This window comes from Lepisosteus platostomus, chromosome 12 (genome assembly GCF_059453375.1).
Source record: "Lepisosteus platostomus isolate fLepPlt1 chromosome 12, fLepPlt1.hap1, whole genome shotgun sequence".
In the NCBI taxonomy this organism is placed as follows: Eukaryota; Metazoa; Chordata; class Actinopteri; order Semionotiformes; family Lepisosteidae; genus Lepisosteus; species Lepisosteus platostomus.
In genome coordinates, this window is record NC_142622.1 from 19,921,585 (window position 1) to 19,939,058 (window position 17,474).

General features: G+C 39.7%; 2 protein-coding genes across 3 annotated transcripts in view; one reads left to right on the plus strand and one right to left on the minus strand.

Moving 5' to 3' along the window:
• The window catches only part of LOC148651236 (zinc finger protein 407-like), a 226,718-nt gene extending 210,095 nt beyond the window's left edge, over positions 1-16,623 (minus strand). Inside the window, exons 1-2 of one of the 2 annotated variants that reach the window (XM_088601298.1) lie at positions 16,526-16,623; positions 1,554-5,573 (exon numbers count right to left, since the gene is read on the minus strand). In XM_088601298.1, the coding sequence (XP_088457424.1) occupies positions 1,554-5,526 (3,973 nt within the window). In that variant the 5' untranslated portion in view covers positions 5,527-5,573; positions 16,526-16,623. Of the gene's footprint in view, positions 1-1,553; positions 5,574-11,036; positions 13,099-16,525 lie in introns of those variants that run through there. The other variant, XM_088601299.1, reaches the window with a different exon arrangement.
• The window catches only part of LOC148651237 (uncharacterized), a 126,314-nt gene that overhangs the window by 33,287 nt on the left and 75,553 nt on the right, over positions 1-17,474 (plus strand). The gene's annotated exons all lie outside the window — the stretch shown is intronic.

Below are 17,474 nucleotides of genomic sequence, written 5' to 3' on the forward strand. Positions count from 1 at the left end.
GCAAAACAACATCAGAAAGAGCCAGTATCATACACTAGGAAAATTATTGTTTTTTCCAATAATGTACAGCTGTTATAACGTTTTACTCTCTGGCTTATTTTATAGAAAACTATAGCTATTCTTGGTGTGTGTGCTATTTGACAGGAATGATTCACACTATAACACTAAGTAGCAAATGCTTAATAAGGAATCAACCACATAAAACTAAAGAAATACTAAAACAGAACTTTGAACCTACAGCTGTTTTGACACTGCGGAGAGGGACAAAATAGTCTGTCTTTAGCAGGCTATTGCCAAGAAAGTAAAGAAAGTAAAATGTTAAAGACCTCAGAAGGGTTTGACTTCAAACCTCTGTGGAGACGAGTGCATGGAACTGGGGAAAATGTCTAAAAAGGACACAAATACTAAAGCCGAAATCTTTCACCTGTCTATGAAAGTAACTCATCTTATTCATCCAGTCCACTCAGACAAGACTGGTATGAAGTCAAATTTTAAAAAATTTGAGCTAAGAAAGGCAGTGGGTGTAAATTTTAGCACGGGTCTGGAGAACCAAACAGACGGTTATTGATGGCTACCTCACTTCTCGTTTCTGCATTAAGTTGATTTTAAAAGCAATTAATACATATAGTCAAGGAAGAGTAATGGGATACATTCAGCTCTTAACCTGCTGGACATTCTGAAATGGTACAAGTGACCAGTGCAAACCTATTTTGCATTATAAACGACAAAATAAATCTTAATGGATTAAGAATGATCAGCTATCAGCACACAAGGGAAATTAAGTGCTGAAAGGCCTACATTGATTATCTTAAATTATTAGCCTTACTCTCTTTCGGATTTCTTGTGCTTTTAGTGAGCTTTAACACATTTACAAGACTTATTGACTATAATTACAAGAGAATTCAAGTAATGGACACATCAATTATAAGCCACATGTCCTGACCAGACACTGCATAAAGAATCCTAAACTGAGGTCCATTAGCATCTTACTCAAGTGCTCAGTTTTTTTTCTTAAAGTAAAGAAGTTACAATAGTTAGCCTAATCAGCTGTAATTCAGAGCAAACCTACGGCTTCAGAAAGAAAACCATTTGTCCAGGAAGTCAATGTCACACTCACGGATAAAGGACAGTTTTATTTAAAGGGGAAAATCACCAAAATGACAGCAATTTAGATGAATATATTACCTCAAATTCCCCCTTGCTTGCAACTGTAAATGCATACAAACTGAATGAGAGTGTATGCGCATTACAACTGACACAACTTTAATGTGGATGACATTTAATATAGACAAGTGTAAGGTTTTGCATGCAGGTAGAAAAAAATATATGAATTTATAAAAAATATAAAGTATATAAACTATAAAACCAAAATGCCAAACAGAAATCTCCCATTTTGTGTTTATAGACAATATTATACTGAATGCATATTGTATTGTTTACATTAATCATGAACACGCCAGGTGTTTGCCCAGCCCAGAATTTGATCTAATCCTGTCTCCCATGTGTATCACGATCAGGGTTTGAACTTACTGTCTCTCCGGAAGGTCACGTACCTGTGTGGGTGCGAATGTGAGCCAAGAACGCCATGGAGTTGCTGCTTTTGCACACCTTCCCACAGTACTTGCAGACGTTGCCTTGGTTCTCCTCCCGCTCCCTGTTGACCTGCTCCGTGTCTTCCAGGATGTACTTGTTCACTTCCCGGAGCAGCTCCTCGTGCTTCTCTTTGATGTGCATGAAGAGTTCCTGCTCGGTCTCAAAGGGGTCGGTGCACTTAACACACTTGAAAGTGGCTCCCCCTTCGGGCAGCTCCTCTATGCTGGCTTGCTCGTTCTTCAGGTGCCCGACACTCGTCAGGTGCTGGTGGAGGTTGCTCTCTGTGTAGAAGGACTTCCCACAGAGCAGGCAGTGAAAGTGCTTCTCCTTAGAAGGATGCTTCATAGATATGTGCACATTTAGCCCGCTCAGACCATCGGCCATGAAGCCACAGTCTTCGCAGCGAATGCGCACGCTCTCATTGCGTGTGGGGCCATCTGCTTTCTTTCTCTTCCTAACTTCCTTCTCCGAGCTGCAAGCGCTCGGGTAACTGCTGAGAGCACTTCTTTCTGACGACTGTTTGGCATCGTTATCTGCGGTTTCAGAATCAGAACTGGGTTTGAGAGGAACAATGCACGCATCGAATGGAATCGCCCTGACTAATTGCTTGGAAGGCAAAGGAGTGGCGCTGCCACCATCAGTGGCCTCCAGATCAGTGCTGGTTTCTGGTAAGCCCTCAACTGCGAAATCATTGTCTGCTTGAAGCAAGCTCTCCTTTTCCACTTCCTTCTCCATAACAATTTCCTGCGAAGCTTTGCTTCGAATGTCATCTTTTACCGATTTGCTCAGCTGTGTCACCTCTAGGCTCGGTCCTTGGCTGTCTTTCAACTCCGCAGCTTCAGAACTAACATCAAGTAGTTTGTCTGCATTATCCTGACTCAGCACTATATCCTCACTCATGTTAACTTTGGCATTTTCTTCATTCACTTGGTTAGTCTCAGAGTTATGATTCAAGCTGTCACTTTTTAAGTCAGACATTTCTGCATCTTGCCCACTGCAGGTCTCGTCATTCTCTGAAGTGTTGTTTCCTCTCTGCCTTTCCTCAGTATGCTTTAACATGCCATTTTCTACACTAAGACTTTCCACAGGAGATGTTTCATGACTTTCAACATCTCCTTCGCTTTGTGTAGGTGTTTCAGGAGGTGCCCGAACCAGGTCCTTCTCATTTTTTTTGGCAGTTTCCAAATAAGTTTGACTCTTCTGTTTGTGCTTTTCTGTCATTGCGTGTCTTGTCATCTCTCTGCGAGTGACAGCGTAATAGTTGCAGGCCATGCAGTAGAACTCAAAGTCCTTGGTATGCTTGCGCTTAATGTGGAGATCGAGAGATGAAAGGGAATGAGCAACAAAACTGCAGTGAGTGCAAGAGTTAACCGAATCGTATTTGCTTTTTCTCTGAACAGCACTCTCAGGGTCCGGCTCATCTCCGACCACCTCTACTTGCTCAGGACCTGTCAGATTTTCCACACTGTCCTCATTATGTGAAGGAATGCTTGCTACGGCTCCTTCAATGGCACTCTCTCCTTCCGATGGTTTCAAAATGGCTTCTTCCTGGATTTCGGCCTCCATTGCTGCTGCCTCACTGACATGATCCCCTTGGACTTCAACACTTGCAGCCTGTCCATTGTTCAGAACTTCCACCACTCCATCAGGATAAACTTGGTCATCCTCTGGGTTTATATTTCTGACTGACTCCACACGGCTCTTATGCTTCTTAGTAGCACAATGACGATCCATATCTCCTTTGGTTACACAGTAGTAGTTGCAGAGCTTACAAGCATAACTGTACTGGCGGCTGTGCCTCCGTCTTATGTGAACACTAAGGTTAGTAGCACTGGATGCTATCAGTCCACAGTAGTTACAAGATGTTGAGGTGCATCCTTTTGGTCGACCTCTTTTTGTTTTACTTCGACCAACCTCAGTAGTTTCATCTATGTTTCCCATTGCTTCTTCAGATGTTAATTTTGCTGCAGGATCAGGCAGCTGCTCTCCTGCTTGGATTTCACTTGGCAAAATGTCTTTCTTTAAGGTTTTCTGAACATCTGAAGTATTCACACAGACTTCCTCAACAGAGTCTTCAAAGGAAGAGCCAAGGTTTTCTTTCTGAGCCAACTCTGCGTGTTTCTTTCTGGCGATGTGTGCTTCCATCCCTTCGGAACTGACTGTGTAATAATCACACACTTTACAGCGAAAGTGATACTCTTTTGAGTGTTTCAGGCGAACATGTCTCAATAGCACTGTTGAGGAGCTAGTTTTATAGATGCAGCTCTTACACTGTAGCTGACCCCTGGTGGTTGCTGAACGTTTCAGCAAATGTGCAGCAGCAACTTGGGTCGCAGTAGGTTTGGAGTTCTCTCTCGGTATTTGGACTTCTATCTCAAATGTGTCTTTCTGCTTCTCGGCTTTGCTCACCTGGGCTGGTGTACCTGAGTATCTGCTAATCTCTGAGGTCTTTGTTTTATGTCTGTTGCTCTGACAGTGCTTTTCATAATCACCCTTAGCCACACAAGCATAAGTACAAGGCTCACAGAAGAAGCTCATTTCTTTCGTGTGGCGCCTTTTCACATGCATAACTAGGCTTTGCTTGTCACGAAATCCATTCCCACAGTAGTTACATGTGGGCTGAGACTTTTTATCAGACTTTGCTTTCACTCTACGCTTGTCAGTTTTGGAGTCTGCAGTAACCTGGCAAACAGATGATTCTTGGTCTTCACTTATTTCTGCAGCATTCAGTTGCACCTCTACATTGCTGTTGATGCCTTCATTTGTACTACGAAGGAGGGAATCTGTGATGGGTTCAGAATTGTGGTGAGCTTCAGCACTCTCCACATTCATTTCAGGTGTAGCTCCTACATAAAATAAATCTTTATTGAGTGTTGCATCTGTATGTTGTGTTGTGCTGCCATTGTCAGCACTATCAATGCCCTTGGATTCACTTTCTTTCAAATTTTTGCCATTATCTTCTATACTAGAGGAAACGGGTGTTAATTCAACCATGTTCATAAGGATTTGTGTAGGATTCAGCATCTCCTTCCCTGAACAGCTTTGTTCATTCCCTTTGCTTTTCATTGGAGAATTTTCATTTTCCAATGCAACAGTCTGATCGACTATTTCCATGTCAGAATCTCTGTTTTCCTCATTTTCCAATAGAACTTCTTTACTGCTTTCAGACTGACCAGTAGCATGGTCAGTCTTTTTCATTGCACCTTTTATTTCTGATGTTGTACGATCAAGTGCCTCCATTTCTTGACTTTTGCAGATCAAACGTTTTATCTGCGCTCTTGTTGTAATGCTTTGTTTCTGCAAATTGGTTTTCTCAATCTGATGAGCCTGAATACCCATACCACCAGCAGCACAAGAAACGTCTTTATGTTTGACTTTAATGTGCTCCTCTAATAGGACTGCACTTTCTGCCTTGAAGCTACACTGAGGGCAGCTATTCTCATTGTATGCTTCAGATATCTCGCCCTCCACTTTGCCAAGATCTTCAATTCCTTTCCCAGACAGTATTTTTTTAGCTCTGCTTTCTTTATTTGCACCTGTGGTTACCACTTGCTTAGGAATCTTACGAGAATGCTTTCTTTTCATGTGCACTTTCAACGCAACTGGATTTTTAGCCAGAAAATGACAGTGGGGACACGTGCAACCATCAGCAGTGGCTTGATCGTTCTTTCCTTCTCCCTGCCTATTCTCAGGTTCACAGCTCTCACTCTTCCCAGGGTCCTTGTCTTCTTCTGACCTTGTTCTTTTGGCCTGGGAGCCTCCACAATCTTGATCTTCAGCTTTGGTCTCACTGCCATCCCCGCCACCTTCAAGCACATCCTTACCGGTTCTTAATTTCCTTTTATTGTTTGACTCTTTAACCATCTGGTTACTTTTTTCAGAGCGTCCAACACCTTTTCCTTCTTCAGATGATGAACTCTTCTGATTATCCATTAATTTGTATGTGCACAATTTCCAGGATTTTAAAGGGGTGATCCAATCTGCCAATAAATAAGAAGTAAAACATGAAAATTGTAGACACGAGTACAATAAGGGTAGACATTGTTTTAAACATCTGATTCAAGCATCATTCCTGAGTCAATCCGATTTGGAAAATCTATGTTGGTAATACAGCATTGGAACCAATAAAACTGGTTTCTACCAACAATTTAAAACATTCCTTATTCCAAGGTGCCAAAACTAATGGTAAAACAGCCACGGTGAAATGTTAGGGGTTCATAAAACAGCTTAACATAGCCTGTGAACATTCTGCAAGGATGTTGACAAAGCATAAATAAAAAAAAACACTTTAAAAGTCTAATACTCTTTAAAGACTTTCTGAAACAATTCCATAAGGACTTCAGAATATTTAGTTCTGGAACAAGTTGTGATAGTAGTATACAGCAGGGTATGTTTTCCCCAGAGAAGCACCTGAGCTACTAAAACACACTTATATTACATATACATCAAGTAAAGAAAACAAACATCTCCTGTAATTTCATTACAAAACAGTATAACAACAAATAATATGTGAATCAAAAATATTATTTATCTACAGGCTACAAATGAAAAAAAAATACATTCATAAATTAAAAATGATTTACATGTGTTTGATCAAAATATAACTGTTACAGTTATTATTATATATTTAAGTAATTATTCAAACTTTCCTAGAACACAATGTGGACTCCTGAGAAGACAAAAGGATATAACTCAAACATGTATTCAACAGTGTTTAAACTACACAAATAAGACATTCATTAACCCATTCCAGAGTACAATGCTTGGCAAAGGATTAGGATAAGGTTAACTCAAACCTCTACTTCACAGACTACAACAGATGTTCAGTAACCTCTGGGTTTTTACTTCTGCCCCCTCTTTTCTCTTCATATTAATATCTCACATGTCAAGTCTGGATTTTGAGACTTCTGGCTAAGTACTTGAATATAAATGTAGGCAAAATTAGCAATGTCCCAAAGATACAGTATAGCCTCCTCTATGTTACAAGTCAAGTGGGTGTGTCACCCTCTTACCTGACAGGTTAACCGCAGGCCTTCTAACCAAATGCACCTAACTACAGCACCTTGGATAAATAGTTTAAATTTTTACGTTTTTGTGACTTTCCCTTACGTCTCGCCTTTTCTTTGGCATGTGCACCAATAAAGTACAGATGTTCAGCACGATTAATGCTCAATGGTTCCACACTTAGAAAATGCTGGTACACTTAATACCCCTCAACGGTGTTGTGTTTTGAGTCTTGTTGTTCATAGAACCAGTCCAGAGAAAGTTGTTTAGTGTAAAAAACAACGGCGGCATCGGTTTTAAATCTGAAATACACAGCAAAATAAAATGCTTCACTGCTGAAAGAGACTAAAATAACAGTGCCAATAGACAAGGGTAAAATCCTTCAGTTCAGTTTTGGTGTGAGAAACTCTCTCCATTTCGGGCACCTCACTCATGACTTTTCATCCTGCTCCTCCAGACCTTGCAATCTAACATCAACTGGGGGTTGTTGTCCCATTGCACTGGACACACCACACTGTAGGGTTGGCAGAGCCCTTTGCTTCTCGTTTCCTACACTGGAAACTCCTATTTTACCTTATGCGAACTACTAAATTAATTTTTTTACACCTTTGTGTAATTCAATTGTACTTATATAGCACAGCTAATTTTTACTGTAAACATTAAAGTTGCCTTGGGTAAATGTGTGAGGCAAATAAAATTCCTCACCATGATTTAAATTCAACTTGGTGCCAAAACATAATATAATAATCAAACAGCAAAAGCAGTGATATAGTGACAAATGCAAAGTAACATTTCTCTATGTTTAAAATATGGCTTTAAACTCTGGTTAAAAAATATATGTGTTTCAGTAGATTTATGAGTAAGGAATAGAAAACTGATCCAGTGCCTTAGGAATTCATATGTATATTGAAGCCAAAGTAAGATTCAAAGGTTTCTATAGCACAACACTGCTTAATCCAACTTAATGCCTTTTCATGTAAAAACTGGAATAACAGTTTTTAGCAAAGTTTCTGAGTTTCTGTTCACTCAATTGAATCCCCCCCATATGATATACTTTTAATTTAGTTTAATTATAGTGAGTTTTAATAGAGCTCATGCAATAAGTCCAAGAAAATGTCTGCAGTTGAACCATAGATTTGTCCATGTATGCTACACAGCCTTGTTGTCTAACACACAACTAGGTCGCAACATAGCAAACCAGACATTTATTCCCATGATGAAGCACAGCAGTTTGCTGCCATCTAGTGTAAACAGGGTGTGGGGTCTCACTTACACAAATACAGTACTACACACAGCTGTATCTCCTGTATCTCTGTATCTCTATATGAGGTTGAACATTTGAAATGGACAACTGGTTTGGAATCAAAACATTTGGATCTGTATATGTGCCATTGTAACAATCGTAGTGTTTATATGGCCAATCAGCATGAGGCCCTCTCATTCCCTTCCCTGGGATGTAACCAATGCATAATTGCTCTATTGATTAAAATATTTATCAATCTAACAATTAAGGGACAGGCAGCTGTAGCAAAATGATTTAGAGAAGTGAGTTTCACATTTAACAGTATTACAATATAGAATAACAATGTATTTATGTTTTTTTCATTGATCGACACAAAACACTGACAAAATTCTATAGATCCTCATACTTTAATTACAAATATATAACAGAAAATAAGTGATTTCATAAGTATTCATCCCCTTTACTATGACACACATAAATAGGCTCTGACACAAACAAATGTATTTAGAAGCCAAATAACTTGTTGAATGGAGTCCAGTCATGTGCAATTAGAGTGTTTCACAGGAGTTTGGGATAAATATACCTATCTCTATGAGGGCCCACAGTTGATTAGAACAGCTCCAAACAAAAACTGCATCATGGAGACAAAGGAACTTACAAAGTCAATCTGAGATTAGGTTACTGAAAAGTAGTAATCAGGGAAAGGTTGTAAGAAAATATCCAAGGCTTTACATATCCCCCAAAGCAGAGTAAAGTCCATTATAAAGAAATGTAGAAAATATGACACATCTGTGAAACTGTGAAGAACAGTGTGTCCTCAAAATCTGGGTTTCCAGGTGAGAAGTGCACTGGTCTGGGATGCCACCAACAGGCCTGTGACAGCTCAAAAAAATGTACAATCTTCCATGGCTGAGATGAGAGAAACTGTGGATGTGACAATTGCCTGAGTGCTTCACAAATTTGGGCTTCCTGGGAGAGTGATAAAAAACTCACATCAAATCTCGACTACACTTTTCCAGAAGGCATTCGGGAGACTCTGAGACCAAATGGAAGACGATTCTATGGTCTGACAAGACCAAAATTGATCTTTTTGCTCTCAACAATAAGCGCCGTGTTTATTATTTACTCAATAAGAGTAAAAGTGAACATCACCCCCCTGAGAAAACCATCCCTACCATCAAGCACGGTGGTGGCAGGATCATGCTATGGGGAAGTTTGACTGCATCAGGGCCTGGAAGACTTGTGAAGATAGAAGGAAAAACGGATGCAGCAAAGACAGAGAAATCCTGGAGGACATTGTGCAGCAGTCTGCAAGACACGTGGGACTAGGGAGAAGATTCATCTTCCAGCAGGACAATGACCCAAAACATACAACCAAGGCCACACTGGAGTGACTCAAAAAGAAAAAAGTTAAATGTTCTGGAATTACCCAGTCAAAGCCTGGACCTCAATCCAATCCAAAATCTGGCCGGAGATTTTAAAATTCCTCTGCCAACAGTTCCCATCGGACATAAGAGAATTTAAGCAATTTTGCAAACAAGAATGGGCAAAATTGTAGTGTCCAAATATGCAAAGCTGGTAGAAACTCAAGAATAATTATGGTTGTAATTTTTTGCCAGATAAGCCTCTACCAAATCTTTTTCTCAGACGGGGTGAATACTTGCATAATATTCAATCTGTTATTTTCTATTTATAATTAATTTAGGAAGATCTGTAGAATTTTGTTTTCACTTTGACATTAAAGAGTGTTATCTGTCAATCAATAGCAAAAGCCCCCAGTTAAATACATTATGATTTCATATTGTAACACAATAAAGTCCAAGGGGGGGTGAATACTTTTAACAGCCACTGTACATGTAGAGTGGATTAATAACCCTGGGGCTAAAGTTCACTCCTGTTGCTCAGGAGAACAAGCTTATTAGTCAAGATTACTGAGGTCTTCAGCCACAGACTGAAAATACAGAGAAAACTAAACCAATTCAGTACAGGAACAGGGTCAAAGACCACTGACTTAGTGGATTGGCTACTTATTTACATTATGAGCTTTTAATGCACCAGCAAATAGAAAAACTTCCAGAATAAGAGGAAAAAACTACACCCATAATTTACAAACTACTTAACCTCAAGCCACACTTTTGTAACACGAGAACACTTATACACTATGTGCATTCACATATTCACACAAAATGCTGCTCAGATACAGTGTGCAGGCAGGTGCGAAAATTATGTTATGAGCATGCTTCTGTTTTAGTGGATGTCCTTTACTCTGTCCTGTTCCATTTTTTCTTTGTACTTCCCATTTCGCCTGTCTTTTGATTAAATTCATATTTTTTAACTGAAATCAGCTATGATTCCTTGGTTAGCCAAACACTGCATGTTAAACACTTATCACTTTCTAACAAACTCCAGAATTGTTGCTGAAAATTTGGGGAAAAAACGAATTGATATTGATCACAATTTTAAAGTGAATACAAAAATGTATGTATAACAATAATGTTGTTTTTTTTATTAGACCTGGGAAGATGTAGACTTACATTTTACTGTATGCAAGACACTTCTGCAATTTAGATTTGTACTAAAGCGTTAACACTCCAGGTTGTAATGTTCTCAATATCCTGGAATAGTATGTCGGCAGAAAGCCCACTTCCTGCACTCAAGTATAGCTTTTGAACAGAGAATTCAAGGATTCAACAGGCAACACTCCAGGGTCATTCAAGAAATGGCTGAATAAGATCCTCAGTCCCATTAGCTACTGGTAAGCAAATGAGCTAGAAGAACTAAAGGGCTCCCTCTTGTTTGTAACTTTTATGTTCTTAGCAGTCTCTTATTGATAAAAAGATGCTACTGCAGTAATTACATATACTGAGTATATGTAATTACTGCAGGTAAATAAAGGTGACATTGTATGCTCTTTGGTTAAAAAACAATAAAACACTGTTCTACTGGTAAATTCATACCATATGCATACATAATGAGAAATGTAGGCTGTTGTATGGACAGCACAGGCCAATGTAAATTAATTTCAGATAACACAAATGGCAGGAAATTTCATAAAAAATACCACCAATAAACTTTAACTTGTAAGAAACTAAAAAGCCATCTTGGGGGCTGTAGTACCATGTATGATTTTGCCTCAAATGTGCTGTCACGGAAAGTTCCCACCCTGAGACAGGTTTGTCTTTTCTGATTTATTTACCTCGCCTCACACTGCCGGCTCTTCACCTCAGGCGCTGGTGGAGGCCAGTGACACCGGTGACCTCAATTCTGATGCAGGAGAGCAGCGCTGGCTACGTGTCATTCCACCTGTCCTTGAAATAAGCCTTCTCAACATCTGAAACCATGAAATGCCTGCATGCTGACAGGGGCTTGATGCTACAAATAAAGCCCAGGGCTCACGCTTCACTTTGAAGGCATTTGGCTCCAAGAAAACAGTACAACACCAGTTGATGCAGGTATCATACACCACCTATGGTGCCAATAAGTGAATGAGTGGGTGATTACATAAAAAGCACAAACCTTCAATGAAAGATAAAATATTATGCTTTTTCAGAGGTTCTGAGGAGCATTCTAAAGATGGCCTATCACAATTGCAGCCCTGCATGCACTGACATATGGCATCTTGATTCCCGTTGCTTGTGGATTAAGTGAACAGGAACAAATAACCAAAAGATTGGCAAGGACTTTATTGGGTGACAGGCACAAATGTGTTTGCTTGATTTGTCCACTCAGCTCCCCCATTCAGTATTGCTTGATGCTACGGATCAGAGATGGTCAATCCGGATCCTGGACAGCTACAGTACAGCAGGTTTTATATATCACCTTTACACCAGATATTTCTGGTACATACGACCGATTTTAAAAAACTAGCTCTAAACGGTTAGAACCTCGAATCATAACATAATATAACACTAAAGCAAGTCACAGTTTTAATAAATCAATTTACAGAGCCTTAGGAAAGAAACACCTTACAGGCTTCCAAGGGCAGAGGTGTCAACCCCAGACTTAATGAACTCATTATGTGTTAAACTGATCACTAACATGTACAGTATGTTATTAGGCCCCTTAAACCCTAGTAACACCCCCACCAGTCTACGTCACTGAAAAGCACAGATCCCTTAGACATCTGTTTGCTGATCCTGCCAGTACTCCACACTTCAGCCTCTAAATGAGACCTGAGCTTTCTCGTAATCAAGCAGATAGCAGGGCACTTTGCTCTTGCCTGTATCTGGCTTGCACAGGGGTGGAATTGTGAAACCTGTAACTGATCCACAGACATTTAGAGACTGCTGCACCTGTCTGTAGTGAGCTGGGCCATGCACATGCTGAAAGTGAATATGCTTGAGGAGTTAGTCAGAAAAACGGCATGACTTTTGCAAAATTCCTCATATAGGCACATGATAAACAGTGAAAAGCCAAACCACTACAGGTTTGAGAAGACTGTCATTATAAGTCTCAAGTAAAAATCCTCTACCTCAAAAAAGAATGAGAATTACAGTTACCCTCCTGTAGAATACATCAGCATCTTCACCCCATGTTAATTTATTTCCTCTGATTTTCACCTGCTCTTCATCCTTGAGCACATACTGATGTTCGTCTTTTCAAAGCCATTCTCCCTATTCACAGGTTGTAGTTTGTTTGGAGGACAAATCATACCTACAACTTCCATTCTTAGGCTAAGAATCTCACTTCATTCATGCACTTTGTATTTTGATCCGGAGTCCTGCGTGACATTCAGTCTTCTCTATCACATGAGATCCCACCACCCAAACTACTGAAGAAACCCTTTGTGGGCCACTATCACTATGAACACAGATGACTGTCTTCACATGGAGGCAGTGAGTCCACAGTGTTATCCATAACACACCATACACAAAGACAGCATACTAATCCTACAGTGTACAAAGTTCAAGCGGAAAATTTAAAACAATGGATAACATAAAAAAAATCCTAACAAAAAGCATAAAAAGGATTTTTCCACACAAAAAAAAGATCAGAGTTAAGAACACAGCTGTAAATTGCTTTAAAGGATTATGTGAGGTTTATTTGTTACCAAAGGTGAAAAAACATTAAACCAAGTTGTTAAAAGCCATTTAGAAAATACTGCTACAAACGTTAGTTATTGTAACAGCTCTTTCAAACTAACCTCGTAAAAAATAGTTTACACCTTTCATTGGGGGGGGGGGGGTTCATTAAAAACAAAGAATCGTGCCATTAAAGAACCCTCTTAAGGAACTCCTGAGGCACTTGTTTTTTGTGAAAAACACTTCAATATATATGGCAGAACTTTCTCCTCACTTCAATATGGCAGTGTTAAACATAAACTGATAATAAACAAGAAGCTGTAAAGCTGTTTTTTATAGAACAGATTTAAGTCAGTTGCATTGATATGCTCTCTACTGGACCTTTCACAGAAAATAAATAAAAAGCAATGGTTAAATATATGCAGTGCTGTCTTCACCACTAAATGAGACAAGGTTATTTGTATTTACAAATTCTGTTGTTTCTTTTTTTAATTATGTAACAGTGTACTATAAGTTTGCCATATTACAATTTAGGAAATCTTTGTTCATACGCTGGTGCTTTCAATACAGATGCACTAACGTGTAATATCAGAATGAAGCCTTCTGCAGTTCATTATATTAGCTTACAAGCTGTCTAAAAGCAAGGTTGCAGATTTTGCAACCTGTCTAGGGAATGCTCTGTGCTACTTAAAGTCAACTTATCAAGAATAGCTGATATTATTTCTCCCTCTGGCTAATGATAAAACACACCTGGATTCTGAGAAGAATAGCCTTCAATTCATTTAGGACAGGAAAAGAGGTCACTTAATATTACACTCAATGTGCCAATATTGTTCTATGTTTCTAATGAACAAAAATTCCATTTGCCAAACTTAAAGGCTGAGGAAAACTGCTGACAGAATTTGCCTCCAGGAAGCTCGAGCAGTCTTCCTTCCAAGACAGATGCAGAGTCCCCTTGGAGAATAAATAACACCATTACAATGACAATGAATGTAGAAATCTATATTAAAGAGGAACACTTTAAATTACCAGCCTGGTTGCACTTAATCTACTCATTGGTATAGCCTCACAGCATTCAGGGATAGAAACAAAAGACAAACAGGAAAACTATAAACCACTGAAAAAAAAATATTTTCAAATTTCAGTATCAAATTTTGCTGTATATTCTTAGGCAACTGAGAAACTAATCGTTGCCTTAATGATAAAACGATCCAATGTCTTTTACAGTGTTAAGAAAAGATTTAAATTTCTAAATTATTTACAATATAGATAAGTGTGGCATACGAAAGTAATAGCAGCGCATTACAAATGGGCCATACCAAGATTTAGAACATGAAATAGAGCTTCCCAATAGCTTACTAAGGAAAGACCTCCGCACTGACTAGAGATATGGTCTACAGCCCTGAGATCACTGTGTCAAATCTGGGCTGTGCATGACCACAGGAAATTCGAACCGCCTTAGAAGACATTCTAGGCTGGCAAACACTTAACAGATGACATTCAAGATAGACAAGTCAATTCAAGACAAGTAGTATTCAATACTAAGTATGCCACCTTTTAAAAAAAAAATCGTTCCAAGCATCACCTGAGGATGGCAAGGGAATAAAAATGAAATAAGGCAAACAATGCTAGGATATAAAGTTTAAAGCGTACAATTAAAATCAAGAGATACTAACAGTGTAGAATGCAGTAGTTATGCCTCACCATATAAAAATTCATGTTTCTGCCCTGGTATCAGCCCAGAGAAAAGTAATTCTCATGCTTAAAAAATATCCTGACAGGCTTACAGAACTGAATTCTGTTAACCTTGAATAAAGAAGACTGTGAGTGGACATGATTCAGGTATTCAGAATCTTTGAATGCACTGGCAGTCATTCTAATGGACCACTTCAAATGCTATGACAAAACACAAAACAGAGAACACAAACGGAAATAACAGGGCTGTGCGTTTTAAGCACAGGCAACACTTTTTTATTTTATTTGACATTGGGTTTGTGGGAGTCTAAAACAAGCTACCCAGCCATGTTGTCAAAATGGATACCACAGTATCTTCTAACAGCTGGCTGGAGGTGGTCTTCATATCATCAAGCTACCCAACAATCTATGTGGGCTAGTTGTTTACAGAGCGGCAAGTATTTAGCAGACCAACTTAGGGGTTTGCAGGATTGAAATTAACCAAGGTTCCTAGCCACCCTGCAATTCCTAACCAGCTACCAGCAAGACTGCAGGGTTATCAGCAAGAGCTCCATAGTTGCATCAGATGCCTTTGCTGTGTCTTGTCAACTGTGAAGCTGCAGCCCGAGAGCACCTATATTGACATAATCACTCTTGTGCTACGTTGCAGCGGCAAGTGGAACTAATTTACAATGGTCAGTGCCAAAGTATAAAAAATTAAAAGGGGTTTCTCGCATAAAGGGATAATGCAAGAATTTCAACTACTAAGCTCCACCATTTAAAGGCCACACACTAACCATGTTAGTGCAGTACGCAGATAAAACTTTACAATTTATTATTAGTAGTAGTAATAATAATAATAATAATAATAATAATTGCTTACACTTATATAGTGCTTTTCTGGACACTCCACTCAAAGCACTTTACAGGTAATGGGGACTCCCCTCCACCACCACCAATGTGCAGCATCCACCTGGATGATGCGACGGCAGCCATAGTGCGCCAGAACGCTCACCACACATCAGCTATCAGTGGGGAGGAGAACAGAGTGATGAAGCCAATTCAAAGATTAAAATATGAGTAGTAGGAATGTGAAGAATAGAATACGGTATGTGACTTTTAAATGAACTTTTTTTTTATCTGATCTCAACTGCCCTCGCCTATAGAATCACGATGCCCAACTATGGCGGTTACCACCTGAAGAAGCAAGTCTTGCTAACCTCAGCGGGTCGGTTCAAATCAACAGGCACAATCTCATTTGCATATCGGTGCACTGCCAGCTTACTGCCCTGCCTCAACAGTAAACTTATATAACACTAAAACAAATGCACAGCACTTCACCCACACGTCTACCTGTTAACAGCCCGACTAGGCACCAGGCACGGAATCTTTAACATGTTCTCCTTAAACTCCTACGGATAAGCTTTCACGTACAGTGTTCAGCAGTATGTTCAAGAGAGCACGGCGCCATCGCCGAAGAAGCGACTTGCGCAGCGGACTGCTCTCCTTTTCAAAACAACCCCTACTACACATTCCCTACATGCAACTACACTAAAACTGAGCAAAAGCCAAAGCATGGGACGGTATGACAATAGTCCCCTGTGTCCCCAGGGCAAAATGCATTTAAAACCCAAACATGCCCCCAGTTTCTCTTGCTCTGCAAGTATTTCCCTAGTACGACCAAACACTTCCCCAACTTCGAATCTATGGTAGACGGCCCTAACTGACTGACGGGAAGCTAAACCAATGAGAAGTCTCCGCCAACCCGTCTGTCCAATCTAGAAAGGTAAAGGGCGGGACTAACGAGCCTACAGCCTCGAAAAACGACGGCATCGCAGAGGCCCAAAAAGCCAGTAAAAAGCGACTTCAGCTGAAACGGGGTGTACAGGCAAAATAGCTTGATCTGAATTCACTGCAAGCTGCCCTGTGCTCTTGAAAGCAGAGACATCGGTGTAAATCGTCGCTGTTAAGGTTAATAAAAGGTGCTTACCCGCTGTAAAAGCCCAGCGTTTCCTCCGTCCGCTCCCCTGCTCTTAGTCACCAGTGGCGTGCCGTAGCAGCAGTTCTGCGTCACAGGCTGCCGGCGTGGGGGGGCGGAGAGACAGAGCGCCTCTGATACATGCGGGGCTGCGCAGGAAGGCCCTGCGTTGAAGTTTAGTGTGAAAAAGCATAGGAAACTGCTAGGAAAATATGAACAGACATCCTTATTGGTATACGTTCATGTTTGAGATGCTTTTTATTTAATATTGTATATGTATAAAAGCCATGCTAATGAATGGCTTGTATTTTAAATATACAAAAAATAAATGAATGTACATAAAAGGTTTCACAGACTGACATAAGATCTTCTCTTAAACTTGTTTACCTTAAATATAATTAAATAGTCTGAGATCAGCACCTTTAAGGGCTTTAGAACCTGCTGGATAAAGAACCTGGTGTCCTAGTCCTGTGGTCCACAGCACTGGATCCATTTCTATCTAAAGAGCAAAAGTGAATTTGTGACACCCAAGAAAAGGCCTTCTCCCTTTGGCTACTGGACACACCCAATAATTTACACATGCCACACGCAGTTATGACTTTTAGGAGGCACGGGCCTCAAAATGGCTTCATGTTTGAATTCAGTTTCATGCCTACGTTTGCAAACAATGGATTTATTACTAATTCCTCTATTTTCACAATTTTTTTCAGCAAGCATGTCTTTAAAAAAATAACTAACAATACCATGACATTTTGTTTCCCAGTTGCAAAAGTATAAGGGTTGCAAACATGGTATTGTATAATAAACTGGCAAACTATGGCATGCAATTTTTTATTCCACAAAACCAAATAATATTAATTGGAACAGCACTACCAGATTTTAAAGTGGATATTTAGAACCTTACTATGATACATTAAGATGTATATGTGATACATGTAAAAGTATGCCTACTTTCTGGTAC